Here is an 18208-nt window from a genome sequence, read left to right as displayed (position 1 = left end):
GACCTTGTCTCAAAATAAATAAATATTAAATTAAAATTAAAATTTTTAAAAAACAAAAAAAGACCCCCAAAATAATAAGAAGAAACCATTCCAAATACAATATGCAATGGGAAAGACGCAGTAAGGATAAATATAACATCTTTGTAAGAGTGATGGCCCTGGGGCCAGAACTGCTTGGGTTTGAAGCTCAGCTCCTCTACTTGGTGTGTAACTTCGGACCAGTCACTTAATTTTTCTATGGCTCAGTAAAACGGTGATGGGTGATAACACATATCTCATAGAATTATCACAAGGGCTATACCAGTTAATACATGTTAAGTGCTAAGAACAAGGCCTGGGACACAGCACTTATTAAATATTATTACCACTAAATGTTACTTATAACGTTTAATATTATTCTTTCTCGCTTCTAGACCCTCCTTCTAATGGCATCTTGTGAATAATAACATATTCATACCTTGTGAATATTAATGCATTAATATATTAGTTATATATGTATATATTATATAATAACATAATAATAGGCTCTATCTTATTAACTTGCTAGTTTCTTTGAGAGTATTTCTCACAAATTGAATCATATTTCATTTTTCTCCTTTTCTTTATTTTATTACTTCATTAGGATCTTGTTTTCTCCACTAGTCTGTAATTTCCATGAGGACAGGGGTTTTGCTTTGGACATTTTTGAATCTGGCTCCTAGTACCTAATTCTCAGTACCCAGCTTCAGGACCAACTATTAGGTTGGTGTAAAAGTAATTGCAGTTTTTGCCATGAAAAGTAATGCAATACATCATTACATAATTAAATCCATAATTTGCAAGGCCCAGCACAAAATGACGATGTGAGGCTGCTTATTCAAAAGATGGGGGAAACCTGTTAAAGTTACTAGAACATAAAACTTTTCCTTTCTTCTATGTGTTTCTCTCTCTAGACTTGCCATAATGTTTTTATTGCAATTTAATATCATTTGTAATAAAGAGAACATTTTAAACTATTAGTATGAATTTCAGTATTCATCTTCTTATAATACAATGCCAGTTTTAAATGCAAATATCAAAGCATTTAACTTTAAGGTAGAATCACTGAAATTACACAATTTGTCTTTCCCTGCTCATCCCCAGGGGGTGCCTCAAGCCGAGCCAGCCAGAGGAAACTAACTCAAGCCAGAGGCAGGAAGTTTGAACGGAGAAAGAGAAGATCCCCAAGGTGTGGAACAGCCTGAGGGAACGCCCCCTCAGCAAGCAGCACAGGTGAGTGTAGAAACACCCAGGGGCTCCTCCACCACTGGGGGCTCCTGTGCAAGCTTCGGCCTGAGAGCTGCCTGTCAGGGTCCTCCTTCCACAAACTGCCAGATGCCCCGTGCCCCAGTGAGGGGCAGGAAGTCCAAGCAAGTATCTTTCTTTCCCACAGGCCTGCTATTCAACAGTGACTCTCAATGCACTGCAACCTCCATGCAATACCTCCACACACTACCTGTTTTGGGGTGGAGCAGGGGATGGTGTGCCCAACTAGTCAGCTGCTGAACAGGGCCGTGGCGCTGCCAGCCAAGGTAGGGCAGCCACTGTCATGCCCACGCAAGATACTGCAGGGCACCCACACCAGATCCTGACCCTCCCTGTAGCCAGGATTTCACCAGGAGCAGAGGTTAGCAGGTGGCACTGGACAGAAGAGGGGAGAGGATCCCAGGGTGCCAGCAGGGAAGTGGGCAGCGAGAACCAAGAACCAGTCCAGGGAAGGTGGGTTCATACCCCATCATCTCATTAGATTTCACTTACACAAAACACACACTCGAAAATAAAATTATTAAGAATTTCAAGATTGTGATCACAGGGCATTAAACCCCAAGCACAGGGCCCTTCTGTATACAGGGCCCTGGGCTCTGGTCATGAAGCCAACTCTGTCAACTTTGTGAAAGGTGTGGGGGAGGAAGATGGATGAGACTTAAGGATTTGAGAAAGAAATTAAGAACAACTCCTAGACCAGGTGTGGTGGCTCACGCCTATAATCCCAGCACTTTGGGAGGCCGAAGTGGGCGGATCATGAGGTCAGAAGTTCGAGACCAGCCTGGCCAACATGGTGAAATCCTAGCTCTATTAAAGATGCAAAAAATTTGTTAGGCATGGTGGCACACACCTGTCATCCCAGCTACTGGGAAGGCTGGGGCAGGAGAATCGCTTGAACCAGGGAGGCAGAGGTTGCAGTGAGCCGAGATTGCACCATTGCATTTCCAGCCTGGGCAACAGGACGAGACTCTGTTTCAAAAAAAAAAAAGAACAACCCCTAGTTTTCTATTTAGGGAGACTGTCTTAACACTTAGCAGGTCAGGTAGGCAGACGGAGTTCTAACCTCTTCTGTTGGATAGACCTCTTTTTCAATTGTTTTGTCTGTCTTAGAAGGCTTTTTTTTGTTTGTTTGTTTTTCTTTTTTTGAGACTGGAGTCTTACTGTGTAGCCCAGGCTGGAGTGCAGTGGTGGGATCTTGGCTCACTACAACGTCTGCCTTCATTCAAGTGATTCTCCTTCCTCAGCCTCCCAGGTAGCTGGGATTACAAACATGTGCTACCACACCCATCTACTTTTGTATTTTTAGTAGAGACTGGGTTTCACTGTGTTGGCCAGGCTGGTCTGGAACTACTGACCTCAAGTGATCTGCCCGCCTCGGCCTCCCGAAGTGCTGGGATTATAGGTGTGAGCCACTGTGCCTGCCCAGAAAGCTCATATCTTGCTCATATCTTCCATTCTTTTCTTTTCTTTTTTATTATACTTTAAGTTCTGGGGTACATATGCACAACGTGCAGATTTATTACATATGTATACATGTGCCATGTTGGTTTGCTGCACCAATTAATTCATCATTTACATTAGGTATTTCTCCTAATACTATCCCTCCCCCATCCCTCCCACCCCATGACAGGCCCCAGTGTGTGATGTTCCCCTTCCTGTGTCCAAGTGTTCTCATTGTTCAGTTCCCACCTATCAGTGAGAACATGCAGTGTTTGGTTTTCTGTTCTTGTAATAGTTTGCTCAGAATGATGGTTTCCAGCATCATCCATGTCCCTACAAAGGACACAAACACCTCCTTTTTATGGCTGCATAGTATTCCATGGTGTATATGTACCACATTTTCTTAATCCAGTCTATCATTGATGGATATTTGGGTTGGTTCCAAGTCTTTGCTATTGTGAATAGTGTTGCAATAAACATATGTGTGCACGTGTCTTTATAGCAGCATGATTTATAATCCTTTGGGTATGTACCCAGTAATAGGATGGCTGGGTCAAATGGTATTTCTAGTTCTAGATCCTGAGGAATCACCACACTGTCTTCCACAATGGTTGAACTAGTTTACACTCCCACCAACAGTGTAAAAGTGTTCCTATCTCTCCACAACGTCTCCAGCATCTGTTGTTTCCTGACTTTTTAATGATCGCCATTCTAACTGGTGTGAGATGGTATCTCATTGTGGTTTTTATTTGCATTTCTCTGATGACCAGTGATGATGAGCATTTTTTCATGTATCTGTTAGCTGTATAAATGTCTTCTTTTGAAAAGTGTCTGTTCATATCCTTCACCCACTTTTTGATGGGGTTGTTTGATTTTTTTCTTGTAAATGTGTTTAAGTTCTTTGTAGATTCTGGATATTAGCCCTTTGTCAGATGGGTAGATTGCAAAAATTTTCTCCCATTCTGTAGGTTGCCTGTTCACTCAGATGGTAGTTTCTTTTGCTGTGCAGAAGCTCTTTCATTTAATTAGGTCCCATTTTTCTATTTTGGCTTTCGTTGTCATTGTTTTTGGTGTTTTAGTCATGAAGTCCTTTCCCATGCCCATGTCCTGAATCATATTGCCTAGAAGAACCTTTCTTCTAGGGATTTTATGGTTTTAGGTCTAACATTTAAGTCTGTAATCCATCTTGAATTAATTTTTGTATAAGGTTTAAGGAAGGGATCCAGTTTCAGCTTTCTACATATGGCTAGCCAGTTTTCCCAGCACCATTTATTAGATAGGGAATCCTTTCCCCACTTCTTGTTTTTGTCAGGTTTGTCAAAGATCAGATGGTTGTAGATGTGTGGTATTATTTCTGAGGCCCCTGTTCTGTTCCATTGGTTTATCTCTGTTTTGGTACCAGTACCATGCTGTTTTGGTTACTGTAGCCTTATAGTATAGTTCGAAGTCAGGTAGCGTGATGCCTCCAGCTTTGTTCTTTCTGCTTAGAATTGTCTTGGCAATGCAGGCTGTTTTTTGGTTCCATATGAACTTTAAAGTAGTTTTTTCCAATTCTGTGAAGAAAGTCATTGGTAGCTTGATGGGGATGGCATTGAATTTATAAGTTACCTTAGGCAGTATAGCTATTTTCACAATATTGATTCCTCCTATCCATGAGCATGGAATGTTCTTCCATTTGTTTGTGTCCTCTTTTATTTCGTTGAGCAGTGGTTTGTAGTTCTTGAAGAAGTCCTTCACATCCCTTGTAAGTTGTATTCCCAGGTATTTTATTGTCTTTGTAGCAATTGTGAATGGGAGTTCACTCATGATTTGGCTCTCTGTTTGTCTGTTATTGGAGTATAGGAATGCTTGTCATTTTTGCACATTATTTTGTATCCTGAGACTTTGCTAAAGTTGCCTATCAGCTTAAGGAGATTTGGGGCTGAGATGATGGGGTTTTCTAAATATACAATCATGTCATCTGCAAACAGGGACAATTTGACTTCCTGTTTTCCTAATTGAACACCGTTTATTTCTTTCTCTTGCCTGATTGTCCTGGCAGAATTTCCAACACTATGTTGAATAGGAGTGGTGAGAGAGGGCATCCCTGTCTCGTGCCAGTTTTCAAAGGGAATGCTTCCAGTTTTTGCCCATTCAGTATGATATTGGCTGTGGGTTTGTCATAAATAACTCTTATTATTTTGAGATATGTCCCACCAATACCTAGTTTATTGAGAGTTTTTAGTATGAAGGGCTGTTGAATTTTGTCAAAGGTCTTTTCTGCATCTATTGATCAGCACGGGAGTTTTGACCTGCTCCGTTTCCGACCTGGGCAGGTTCACCCCTCCTTAGGCAACCTGGTGGTCCCCCGCTCCCAGGAGGTCACCATATTGATGCCAAACTTACTGCGAACTTAGTGCGCTATCGGCATAGCACACTACAGCCCAGAACTCCTGGACTCAAGCCATCCTCCAGCCTCAGCCTCCCTAGTAGCTGGGACTACAGGCACGCGCCACCACGCCCGGCTCTGCATCTATTGAGATAATCGTGTGGTTTTTGTCTTTGGTTCTGTTTACATGATGGATTATGTTTATTGATTTGTGTATGTTGAACCAGCCTTGCATCCCAGGAATGAAGCCAACTTGATCTTGGTGGATAAGCTTTTTGATGTGCTGCTGGATTTGGTTTGCCAGTATTTTATTAAGGATTTTCACATTAATGTTCATCAGGAACATTGGTCTAAAATTCTCTTTTTTTGTTGTGTCTCTGCCAGGCTTTGGTATCAGGATGATGTTGGCCTCATAAAATGAGTTAGGGAGGAGTCCCTCTTTTTCTATTGATTGGAATAGTTTCAGAAGGAATGGTACCAGCTCCTCTTTGTACCTCTGGTAGAGTTTGGCTGTGAATCCATCTGGGTCTGGACTTTTTTTGGTTGGTAGGTTATTAATTATTGCCTCAATTTCAGAGTCTGTTATTGGTCTATTCAGGGATTCAACGTCTTCATGGTTTAGTCTTGGGAGAGTGTATGTGTTCAGGAATTTATCCATTTCTTCTAGATTTTCTAGTTTATTTGTGTAGAGGTGTTTATAGTATTCTCTGGTGGTAGTTTGTGTGTCTGTAGGATCAGTGGTGATATCCCCTTTATCATTTTTTATTGCATCTATTTGATTCTTCTCTCTTTTCCTCTTTATTAACCTTGCTAGTGGTCTATTTTGTTGATCTTTTCAAAAAACCAGCTCCTGGATTCATTGATTTTGTGAAGGGTTTTTGTCTCTATCTCCTTCAGTTCTGCTCTAATCTTAGTTATTTCTTGTCTTCTGCTAGCTTTTGAATTTGTTTGCTCTTGCTTCTCTAGTTCTTTTAATTGTGATGTTAGGCTGTTGATTTTAGATCTTTCCTGCTTTCTCCTGTGGGCATTTAGTGCTATAAATTTCCCTTTACACACTGCTTTAAATGTGTCCCAGAGATTCTGGTATGTTGTGTCTTTGTTCACATTGGTTTCAAAGAACATCTTTATTTCTGCTTTCATTTCGTTATTTACCCAGTAGTCATTCAGGAGTGGGTTGTCCAGTTTCCATGTAGTTGTGCAGTTTTCAGTGAGTTTCTTAAATCTGAGTTCTAATTTGATTGCACTGTGGTCTGAGAGACAATTTGTTGTGATTTCTGTTCTTTCACATTTGCTGAGGAGGGCTTTACTTCCAATTGGAAGTATGTGGTCAATTTTGGAATAAGTGCAATGTGGTGCTGAGAAGAATGTATATTCTGTTGATCTGGGGTGGAGAGTTCTGTAGATGTCTATTAGGTCTGCTTGGTGCAGAGCTGAGTTCAAATCCTAGATATCCTTGTTAACCTTCTGTCTTGTTGATTTGTCTAATATTGACAAAGGGGTGTTAAAGTCTCCTATTATTATTATGTGGGAGTCTAAGTCTCTTTGTAGGTCTCTAAGGATTTGCTTTGTGACTCTGGGTGCTCCTGTATTTGCTACATATATATTTAGGATAGTTAGCTCTTCCTGTTGAATTGATTCCTTTACCATTATGTAATGGCCTTCTTTTTCTCTTTTGATCTTTGATAGTTTAAAGTCTGTTTTATCAGAGACTAGGATTGCAACCCCTGCTTTTTTTTGCTTTCCATTTGCTTGGTAGATCTTCCTTCATTTCTTTATTTTGAACCTGTGTGTCTCAGCACAGGAGATGGATCTCCTGAATACAGCACACTGATGGATCTTGACTCTTTATCCAATTTGCCAGTCTGTGTCTTTTATTTGGACCATTTAGCCCATTTACATTTAAGGTTAATATTGTTATGTGTGAATTTGATCCTGTCATTATGATGTTAGCTGGTCTTTTTGCCCATTAGTTGATGCAGTTTCTTCCTAGCATCGATAGTCTTTACAATTTGGCATGTTTTTGCAGTGGCTGGTACTGGTTGTTCCTTTCCATGTTTAGTGCTTCCTTCAGGAGCATTTGTAAGGCAGGCCTGGTGGTGACAAAATCTCTCAGCATTTGCTTGTCTGTAAAGGATTTTATTTCTCCTTCACTTATGAAGCTTAGTTTGACTGATTATGAAATTCTGGGTTGAAAATTCTTTTCTTTAAGAATGTTGAATATTGGCCCCCACTCTCTTCTGGCTTGTAGAGTTTCTGCCAAGAGATCCACTGTTAGTCTGATAGGCTTCCCTTGTGGGTAACCCGACCTTTCTCTCTGGCTGCCCTTAACATTTTTTTCCTTCATTTGAACCTTGGTGAATCTGACAATTATGTGTCTTGGGGTTGCTGTTCTCAAGGAGTATCTTTGTGGCATTCTCTGTATTTCCTGAATTTGAATGTTGGCCTGCCTTGCTAGGTTGGGGAAGTTCTCCTGGATACTGTCCTAAAGAGTGTTTTCCAGCTTAGTTCCATTCTCCCCATCACTTTCAGGTACACCAAACAAATGTAGATTTGGCCTTTTCACATAGTCCCATGTCTCTTAGAGGCTTTGCTCATTTCTTTTTACTCTTTTTTCTCTAAACTTCTCTTCTCGCTTCATTTCATTAACTTGATCTTCAATCACTGATACCCTTTCTTCCACTTGATCGAATCGGCCACTGAAGCTTCTGCATGCATCACAAAGTTCTCATGCCATGGTTTTCAGCTCCATCATGTCATTTAAGGTCTTCTCTACACTGTTTATTCTAGTTAGCCATGCATCTAATCTTTTTTCAAGGGTTTTAGCTTCCTTGCGATGGTTTCGAACATCCTTCTTTAGCTTGGAGAAGTTTGTTATTACTGACCTTCTGAAGCCTACTTCTGTCAACTTGTCAAAGTCATTCTCCATCCAGCTTTGTTCCGTTGCTGGCGAGGAGCCGCGATCCTTTGGAGGAGAAGAGGCGCTCTGGTTTTTAGAATTTTCAGCTTTTCTGCTCTGGTTTCTCCCCATCTTCGTGGTTTTATCTACCTTTGGTCTTTGATGATGGTGATGTACAGGCGGAGTTTTGGTGTGGATGTCCTTTCTGTTGATGTTGATGCTATTCCTTTCTGTTTATTAGTTTTCCTTCTAACAGTCAGGACACTCAGCTGCAGGTCTGTTGGAGTTTGCTGGAGGTCCACTCCAGACCTCTTTGCCTGGGTATCACCAGCAGAGGCTGCAGAACAGCAAATATTGATCCTGATCCTTCATCTGGAAGCTTTGCCTCAGAGGGGCACCCAGCTGTCTGAGGTGTCAGTCAGCCCCTACTGGGAGGTGTCTCCCAGCTAGGCTACATAGGAATCAGGGACCCACTTGAGGAGACAGTCTGTCCGTTCTCAGAGCTCAAACACCGTGCTGGGAGAACTACTGCTCTCTTCAGAGATGTCAGACAGGGACATTTAAGTCTGCAGGAAGTTTCTGCTGCCTTTTGTTCAGCTATTCCCTGCCCCCAAAAGTGGAGTCTACAGACGCAGGCAGGCCTCGTTGAGCTGCGGTGGGCTCCACCCAGTTCGAGCTACCCACCACTTTGTTTACCTTCTCAAGCCTCAGCAATAGTGGACGCCCCTCCCCAAGCCAGGCTGCTGCCTTGCAGTTCAATTTTGGACTACTGTGCTAGCAGTGAGCAAGGCTCCCTGCTGAGCTAGGTGCGGGATAAAATCTTCTGGTGTGCTGTTTGCTAAGACCACTGGAAAAGTGTAGTATTAAGGCAGGAGTGTTCCAATTTTCCAGGTACAGTCTGTCACAGCTTTCCTTGGCTAGGAAAGGGAAATCCCCTGACCCCTTGCACTTACCAGGTGAGGCAATGCCCTGTGCTGCTTCGGCTCACCCTCCATGGGCTGCACCCACTGTCTAACCAGTCCCAATGAGATGAACCAGGTACCTCAGTTGGAAATGCAGAAATCACCCATCTTCTGTGTCAATCACGCTGGGAGCTCCAGACCAGAGCTGTTCCTATTTGGCCATCTTGGAATGGACCCTTCCATGCTTTTCTTAGGAACTTAGCTTGAAGCTTTGCCCACAATGAAGAAGGCAAGAGGGAACTTAGGAAGGGCAAGGGAGAACAGAACCCCTTAGGCTCTCCTCTCCTCTTCCCAAAAGGTATCCATGCAGCTCACTCATGGTCCAGTCTAGTTTTCCTGGCAACTATGCAGGAAGCGGGATCTGAGCCTCAGATGGTATTGTACATTGAATTGTGTCCCCTAAAAAGATATGTTCAAGCCCTAACTTTCAGTGCCTGTGAACATGACCTTATTTGGAAACAGGATCTTTGCAGACAGTCAAGTTAAAATGAGGTCATTAGGATGGGCCCTAGTCCAATATCCGTTATTAAGAAGGGGAAATTTGGACACTGAGATAGGAACACATAGGAGGGAAGACCACAGTGAAGGGCCCCAGGAAAAAGATGGCCATCTACAAGGCAAGACATGCCATAGGCCACCAGAAGCTAGGAGAGAGGCCTGGAACAGATCCATGCCTAGCTCCTGCAGAGGAAGCATGGCCTCGTTATCTCGGTTTCAGACTTCTGAACTCCAGAGCTGTTAGATGATAAATTTCTGTTTTTCTAAGATATTTAGTTTATGGTACTTAGTAACAGCAGCCCCAGCAAAATCCCGGTAACAGAACTTACAGGCTTATGAAGTTTTTTTTAAACAGGATCTTGCTCTGTTGCCCAGGCTGGAGTGCAGTGGTGCAATCACAGCTCACTGCAGCCTCCACTGCCCAAGCTCCAGTGATCCTCCTGCCTCAGCCTCTCAAGTATCTGGGACCACAGTCATGAGCCACCAGGCCCAGCTAATTTTTGTATTTTTGGTAGAGACGGCATTTCACCATGTTGTCCAGGCTGTTCTCAAACTCTTGATGTCAAGCAACCCAACTGCCTTGGCCTCACAAAGTGCTGGGATTGCAGGCATGAACTACCATGCCCAGCTCAGGCTTGTTAAATTTAAGATGCTTTGAAATATCCATCTATTGATTCATAAATGTGTTTTTGAAAGAAACAGATATATATATGTGTGTGTGTGTGTGTGTGTGTGTGTGTAAAAACTGGTGAGATTATGGGTAACTTTTACTTTATAATTGCTTGTCCATATTTTCTAAATATCATATCATAAAGATGTATAACTTTTATAACAACCAAAAGGAAAATTATTTTAAACATAGATATATATGGTACTTGCAAATTTGACTCCCAAATTTCAAGGGACTCTTGATACGTCAATGCTTCTTAAATCAGAAAGTCCTAAGTTCTGGGCCCACATACTCAGCTGCCAGATGGCCATGTTTATTTGAATGTTCCAAAATTACCTTGAGCTTAACATGCCCAAGCCAGAACTCATTATGTTTCCCTTAAAAAAAAAAAAAAAAAAAAAAAACCTGCCTGTTCTTTTGTACACATCATCTCAGATAATAGCACTTCCATACATCCAGTCACTGGCCCTCAAGTGTGGTGCTTTTTTTTCTTTATCTTTTCTTTTCTTTCTTTTTTTTTTTTGAGTCAGGAGTGCAGTGGTGGATCACAGCTAGCCAAGACCTCCTGGGCGCAAGTGATCCTCCCACCTCAGCCTCCCAAGTAGCTGGACTAAAGGCTGGTACCACCACACCCAGCTAATTTTTTTTTTTTTTTTTTTTTTTTTTTTTTTTTTTTTTTTTTTGAGAGATGGGGTTTCACCTCCTTGCCCAGGCTGGCCTCAAACTCTTAGCCTTGGCCTCCCAAAGTGCTGATATTACAGGCACCCAGCCCAAGAGGTTCTTGATCTTACCTAATCCTTGCCTGCCACATTAAATCAGTGTATCCTGCCTATTCTGTCTCCCAAAACGCTCTCTTTCATCTCCTGCCTGCTACTCCCTGGCTGCCATCACAGTTCACCCTTCATGGTCTCTCACAGAGCCTCCTGGATGCTCTTCCTTCCACCCAAGTTTCCTGCCTCAGCCTACCCCCACCTCCTGCCATATGGATGCTAGTTATCTGCAAAAATGGAAATCTCAGTGGGTCATCCCTGCCCACTGACTATAAGATACAGGCCAATATTTTGCGCATGACTTATATGCTCACACTGCCCCCTTTTCTAGGCTTATCTCCAGCAATTCCCCACAAGCACATTCTGCTCCAACTACAAAAAAACTACTCTCCAAATAAACCATACTCTTTCATGACTAGATGTGTTTGCATATGCTGTTTCCTCTCCAGGGAATGTTTTTCCCCATCACTCTCTGATGCTTTCAGATTCAAGACTCTAATAAAATACTCTATTGAAGGCTTGTCTGACCAGCCTGGGCAATATAGTGAGACCCTGTCTCTACAAAAAATTTAAAAATGCCCAGGAGCAATGGCTCATACCTGTAATCCCAGCACTCTGGGAGGCTGAGGCAGGAGGATCACTTGAGCCCAGGAGTTCAAGACCAGCCTGGGCTCAAGATAAGGTGAGACCTTATCTCTATTTTTTAATTAAAATAAAATTAAATTTAAAATTAGGGCCGGGTGCAGTGGCTTACACCTGTAATTCCAGCACTTTGGGAGGCCGAGGCAGTCAGATGGCCTGAGGTCAGGAGTTTGAGACCAGCCTGGCTAACAGTGATGAAAACCTGTCTCTACTAAAAATGCAAAAATTAGCTGGGCATGGTGGCACACACCTATAGTCCCAGCTACTTGGGAGTCTGAGGCAGAATCACTTGAACCTGGGAGGTGGAGGGTGCAGTGAGCTGAGATTGCGCCATTGCACTCCAGCCTGTGTGACAGAGTAAGATTATGACTCAAATAAATAAATAAATAAATAAATTAGCTGGGCATAGTGACCTGTGCCTGTAGTCCTTGCTACTCAGGAGGCTGTGACTAGACGATGACTTGAGCTGAGGAGTTTGAGGCTGCAGTAAGCTATGATTGCACCACTGCACTCCAATCTGGGTGACAAAGCAAGATCTTTTCTCAAAAAAAAAAATCTTATCCCAGTTTTTCTGCCCAGTTATTTAGTAACTATATAGTTAAAACTAATAGCATATAGTTCTATTGCTAATAGAACTATATATTATTTACATATACTTTTTTACAATTACTTTACAATAAAATTATATTTAGTATAATTATATGTACATATAATTGTATTGTATGGCAATGGCTCACACCTGTAATGAATTTACAATAAAATTACATGTAATTTTATTGTAAATTTTGTTTTTGTGACAGTATTTCCCAGAATGGAGTGACTTTTTTTTTTTTTTATACTGATTTACCAGGTACATGTGCAATCTCATTACCTGCATAGGTTGTGTAGTGGTCAAGTCAGGGCTTTTAGGGTGCCCATCACCCAAGTAACATATACCCATTAACTAATTTTGCATCATCCACCCCCTCACCCTTCCAACTCTTCACTATCATTCCACTCTCTAGTACACGTGTACACATTTTTAGCACCCGATTACGAGTGGGAACATGCAATATTTGACTTTCTGTGCCTGGTTTGTTTCACTTAAGATAATGGCCTCCAGTTCCATCCATGCTGCTGAAAAATACATGATTTCATTTTTGTAATGGCTTAATAATATTCCATTGTGTAAATATACCACATTTTATTTACCCATTCGTCTGTTGATGGACACTTAGGTGAACTCCATATCTTTGCTATTGTGACTAGTGCAATAAACATATGAGTGCAGGTATCTTTTTGATGTATTGATTTCTTTTCCTTTGACTAGATACCTAGTAGTGAAATTGCTAGATGGAATGGTGGTTCTATTTTTAGTTCTTTGATAAATCCCCATACTGCTTTCCATAGAGGCTGCACTAATTTACATTCCCACCAAAAGTGGATGAGTTCTCTTTTCTCCATATTCTTGCTAACATCTGTTACTTTTCGTCTTGTTAAGAACAGCCATTCTGGCCGGGGTAAGATGATATCTCATTGCAATTTTAATTTGCATTTCTCTGACGATTAGTGATGCTGAGCATGTTTTTATATACGTGTTGGCCATTTCTAGCTCTTCTTTTGAAAAGTATCTATAAGTATCCATTCATGTCCTTTTCTCACTTTTTTTTTTCTTTTTTTTTGAGACTGAGTCTCACTCTGTCACCTGGACTGGAGTGCAATGGCATGGTCTCACCTCACTGCAACCTCCACCTCCCGGGTTCAAGGGATTCTCCTGCCTCAGCCTCTCAAGTAGCTGGGACTACAGGCGAATGCCACCACACCTGGCTAATTTTTGTATTTTTAGTAGAGACAAGGTTTCCCTATGTTGGCCAGGCTGGTCTAGAACTCCTGACATCATGATCCACCTGTCTCAGTCTCCCAAAGTGCTGGGATTACAGGCATGAGCCACTGTGCCCGGCCACTTTTCCCACTTTTTAATGCGGTTGTTTTTGTTGTTGTTGTTGAGTTGTTTGAGTTCCTTGTACATTCTGAATATTAGTACCCTGTTGGATGAATAGTTTGTGAATTTTTTCTCATATACTACAGACTGTCTGTTCACTCCATTATTTCTTTTGCTATGCAGAAGCTTTTTGATGTAATTAAATCCTTTTTATCTACTTTTGTCTTTATTGCCTGTGCTTTTGAGATCTTTGTCATAAATTCTTTGTCTAGACCAATGTCCAGAAGAATCTTCCCTAGGTTTCTTCTAGTGTATTTATAATTGCAGATCTTCTGCTTAAGTTGTTAATCCATCTTGAGTTGATTTTTGAATGTGGTGAGAGATAGGGGTCCAGTTTCATTCTTCTGCATATGGCAATCCAGTTTTCCCCAGAGTGACTTTCTGAGCAAGGAGATCCTACCATTCAACTTCAGATAACCAGAACCTAAATCATGATTTGCTCAAATTAGGTTCAATAGATGTTTATGGAAGAAAGTGGGAGGAGGGAGAGAAGTAGACAAGCTGACTTGAGTCTGACACCTCTGAGGTCTCAAGAAAGAGAAACTTTGAAGATTCAGGTAAAATATCAGTGTAATCCCACAGAGATTGTGTAAAATAATTGTAAAACAGTTGTGCAAAAGAAATGCACAATTTAAAAAAAAAAAACAGTAATCTGCTAAGGGAATTTTTTTTTTTCAAAGAGAAAGCATGACACAGTAGAAGAGTCATATCTTAGAGTTAGGAGGCTACTCTGTTACTAGTTCTCCAAATGACCATGGACACCTTACTGAGCCACTGCAAACATCAGTTCCCTCATTATAAAGATGACAGGACCGGAAAATCAGTAACAAAAAAAGGATTCTTATTCTGAACACTGCACTAGGCTTTTTTTTTCTTTTACACACATTCTCTAATTTAATTCTTAAAACTATGTATGATGTGTTTTACTTCCCCATTTTACAGCTGAGGAAAATGAGGCCAAGAAAGGTTAAATATTAATAACATGCCAAAAGTCACATTGCTGGTAAACGGAAAAGCTGGAATATAGTTTTAAAGTGGTAATTCTTTTTTTTAAATTCATTTTTTATTTTTATTTTTTATCCCTTGGTGCAAGATCTCTGTAAGGGTCCTAATTTCTGGATGTTATTATTCTGTAAATAATTCCAAGGAGGAACATAAAGGCAGAAGTCACTGAAGAAACCAATGACTGTATAGAAAATCTGGTGAGTTACTATGAAAAATATTAACAATACAAATCATATAAGTGTCATCTTAACAATTCAAGTACATAATTATAAAATGCTATTTAAGCTGCTAAAAGTAAAAACTTTGGATAGAAAAAGAATTATTACCAGAAAAGGAAGTTTTCATTTTCAATGTATTTAATTTTCATAAGGAATTATTTCCTATTCTAAAAGTAATATGAATTGAACACTTACCTCCCTTCAGAGCTCTGCAAAAAGAATAATCATCATCAGATCCTCGGCAAATAACTTCTTTGCGCTTTGGAAGAGTCATGGAGTTGACAGTTATATTGAGATTGAAATATAATTGCTTTAAATCTCTCCCTTTAAAAGAAAAAATCCCATTAGGTCCTCAAATAGTAGATTCTTCTATACATAATAATTAACATTTGTTGTATAGTTAAAAGGGGCCCTGTGCTTTTCTTACATTATTTCATTTAATCATCACAACTATCTAAAAGGTGGGTATTATTACTCTTCTTCTGCAGATAAGAAAACTGAAGTTCTGAGAGGACAACTAGTAAATCATAATCAAATACAATGTTCCACGGTAAAACTATGCATGCTCTGCCTAAAAACAGAAGAGCCTTCATAACTTCTTAGAGAAAACAATGAAATAAAGACATAAAATGTCTAGTTCTAGTCATGGTTCTGCTAGAAAATTCAAAAGAAAAGAAAGGGAAAAGAAAGACAGTGGGACAGTCAACTTTCTAGGAGTTCTGATGAAAGAGTTCTTGAGAATAAAATAGAATCTTTTGATGAAAAATAAATATATAGCTATTTTTTAATTTCCTCATGATCCCCCTATTTCCAACTACCATGAAAAATTCCAGTAATCAATGCATTTTTCTCAACTCTTCCAACTTATTCAGTTGGCCCAAAAGAAAAAGATGTACAATCCTTTTCTTTCTTTTTCTTTTCTTTTCTTTTCTTTTTTTTTTTTTTTTTTTTTTTTTTTTTTTTTTTTTTTTTGAGACAGACTGGAGTGCAGTGGCACAATCTTGGCTCACTGCAACCTTCACTACCCAGGTTCAAGCAATTCTCCTGCCTCAGCCTCCCAAGTAGCTGGGATGACAGGCGCCTGCCACCGCATCCAGTTAATTTTTTTTATTTTTAGTAGAGATAGGGTTTCACCGTCTTGGCCAGGCTGGTCTTGAAGTCCTGACCTCATGATCCACCCACCTCAGCCTCCCAAAGTGCTGGAATTACAGGCATGAGCCACTGTGCCCGGCCAAAAAAGATGCACAATCCTTTTCATAATGAAAACAATTTTGCAACCACTACCTCACTGAAAATATTTTCCTAGTAAGATCACCATGACTCATTATAACCATAATCAAAAGACAACTTTTCTAACTTTAATTTGAACTTGGCTATGCTTAATAGAACTGCTTGCTTCTTTCCCTAAACCTTCTTTGGTGTTGGTGAAACCACTCTCTTCCAGGTGTCTTCCAATCTCTCTGACTCCTCCTCCTCAGTCTATTTCATTGACTCCCAGATTTCTCCAGGTTCTAGCCTCAGTTCTCCTCAATTTTCAGTCTGCACATTCTCTCAGACCAAGTACCACATAAGGTGACAATTCTCAAATCAACTTTAGTCTCAACCTTTCTCCTGAGCAGTGATCCCATGTATTTATTCAATATCTCTACTCAAATTTTGCCCAGTTACCTTACCCAACAGATCTAAAAATGATTTCCTCCTCTTCATCACCAAATTGGCACTAGAATTCCCAGTCCTAGTAAATCTTTCTAACCTCCTTTTCATCCCCATTACCTTGTTGCCTTCATGCAGGCCCTCATTGCTCTGAACCTGAAGCACCACCAACCTTCCTAATTTGTCTTCATTTCTCAACTTTCAGGGTAGGGCGTGGAGAAGAATATCATGGGGTCTGTTTCAAACAGTGATTCCATGGCCTACTCCATGGACTTGGGCTTGAACTTCTCCAAAAGCAGGGCTGTGTGTAGAAGTTGAAAGACCGTTTTCACAATGAATTCCTGGAGACACAGAAGCACAAGACAGTGCCACTGTGGTGTCCAGTGACAATGCAGGGCAAAGGACCTTCTTCCATTTCTTCGTGAAACACAGCATGATTCCAGTCTTCAATAACTCCAGGAAAGGAAGTCCTGCTTTGACAACTCAATAGTTTATGTTGTGAGAAACTCCTTGGCCTTGGACACCCCTGTGGTCATGTTAAGAACATGAATAATGGCAACAATGAGACACCACTTTTGTGGCTCAGCAGGCTAGGGATGTCAATGTGGGTGTTGGAGTGAGGGACAAGAAACATGGGCTGGGCACGGTGGCTCACACCTGTAATCCTAGCAATTTGAGAGGCTGAGGTGGGCAGATCACCTGAGGTCAGGAGTTCGAGACCATCCTGGCCAACATGGCAAAACCCCATCTCTGCTAAAAATACAAAAATCAGCTGGGCGCGGTGACAGGCTCCTGTAATCCCAGCTACCAGGGGTACTGAGGCAGGAGAATTGTTGGAACCTGAGAAGTGAAGGCTGCAGTGAGCCGAGATCACACCACTGCACTCCAACCTGGGTGACAGAGTGAGACTCCATCTCAAAAAAAGAAAAGAAACATGGTGGCTGTCATGTGGTATATAAGAGGACTGTTTTTTAGCTTACCAAAGACAATTCCAGGAACTTCCAGAAATAACCTTAAAGGAAGCTTATGCTCCAGTTTTATTTGTCAATCAGTTAATAATATACAAATAATTTACTAGCAAGGCTATGACGTCTCAAAAGATATCATTTCTATTCTCAACCTATTTTTGGTTCAAGTTTGTACTTGTATCTCCTTCCGAATTCAAGTAGAAATAAGGCCATAAAAATAAGGTTGATTTCCATGAATGTGGCCTCACACTTTATACCAACATTATAGTATATTCTATGGAAACTCAGGTCATAATTGCGCTATAAAAATGTGACTGAATAATTATTGTGTTGATGAATTAATATAATTTGTTACATAAATGTCATATTTAGTGAGAAATAATAAAACATTTGTGATGGCCATCGAGATATGTTCCTCAAATTTCCCTTCAAAAGCAGCTGCTGTGAGGAGAGTAGCTGGCAGACAGTCTGCAGCTGCCACACCTTCACATCTATCTCAGTACTCAGCCAGAGGCCACCCTCTCATAGGCTACTCCTATAATGATCCAGCACTACAAGGACCCTAGAGCCAGACTACTCCCGCCTGTCATGGGACTCTTACGACAGGCATTCTGCTCTGGGGCTCCCTATGTTGCCCAGGCCAAGAGTGTCTCAGGGATGCATTCTGGTCTGAGGGTTATCCTACTTAATTCTCCTTCCTCCCTACTCTCTTTTCAAAGGTATCAGAGCTGCACCCCAATCTGAATTTTCTCATAGCCTACTCTGGCTTCCTTTATTGTTCACAGGTGTTTCCTCCAAGAACTCTCTAGCCTAATTCCTTCTTAGTGTCTGCTTTTCAGAGAACTCTAAATGT

General features: G+C 40.9%; 1 protein-coding gene across 2 annotated transcripts in view; it reads right to left on the bottom strand.

Moving 5' to 3' along the window:
• The window catches only part of LY96 (lymphocyte antigen 96), a 118449-nt gene that overhangs the window by 84585 nt on the left and 15656 nt on the right, over nt 1-18208 (bottom strand). For both annotated transcript variants that reach the window (XR_004059295.1, XM_010366001.1), the window contains exon 3: nt 14930-15058. Coding sequence is in view for 1 of the 2 variants with exons in the window: in XM_010366001.1 (XP_010364303.1) it covers nt 14930-15058 (129 nt within the window). In the remaining variant the exon portion in view is untranslated. The remainder of the gene's footprint in view (nt 1-14929; nt 15059-18208) is intronic.

This window comes from Rhinopithecus roxellana, chromosome 9 (genome assembly GCF_007565055.1).
Source record: "Rhinopithecus roxellana isolate Shanxi Qingling chromosome 9, ASM756505v1, whole genome shotgun sequence".
NCBI lineage: Eukaryota > Metazoa > Chordata > Mammalia > Primates > Cercopithecidae > Rhinopithecus > Rhinopithecus roxellana.
The sequence above is the reverse complement of the archived record's forward strand: the minus strand, read 5'-3'. Positions and strand labels throughout refer to the sequence as shown.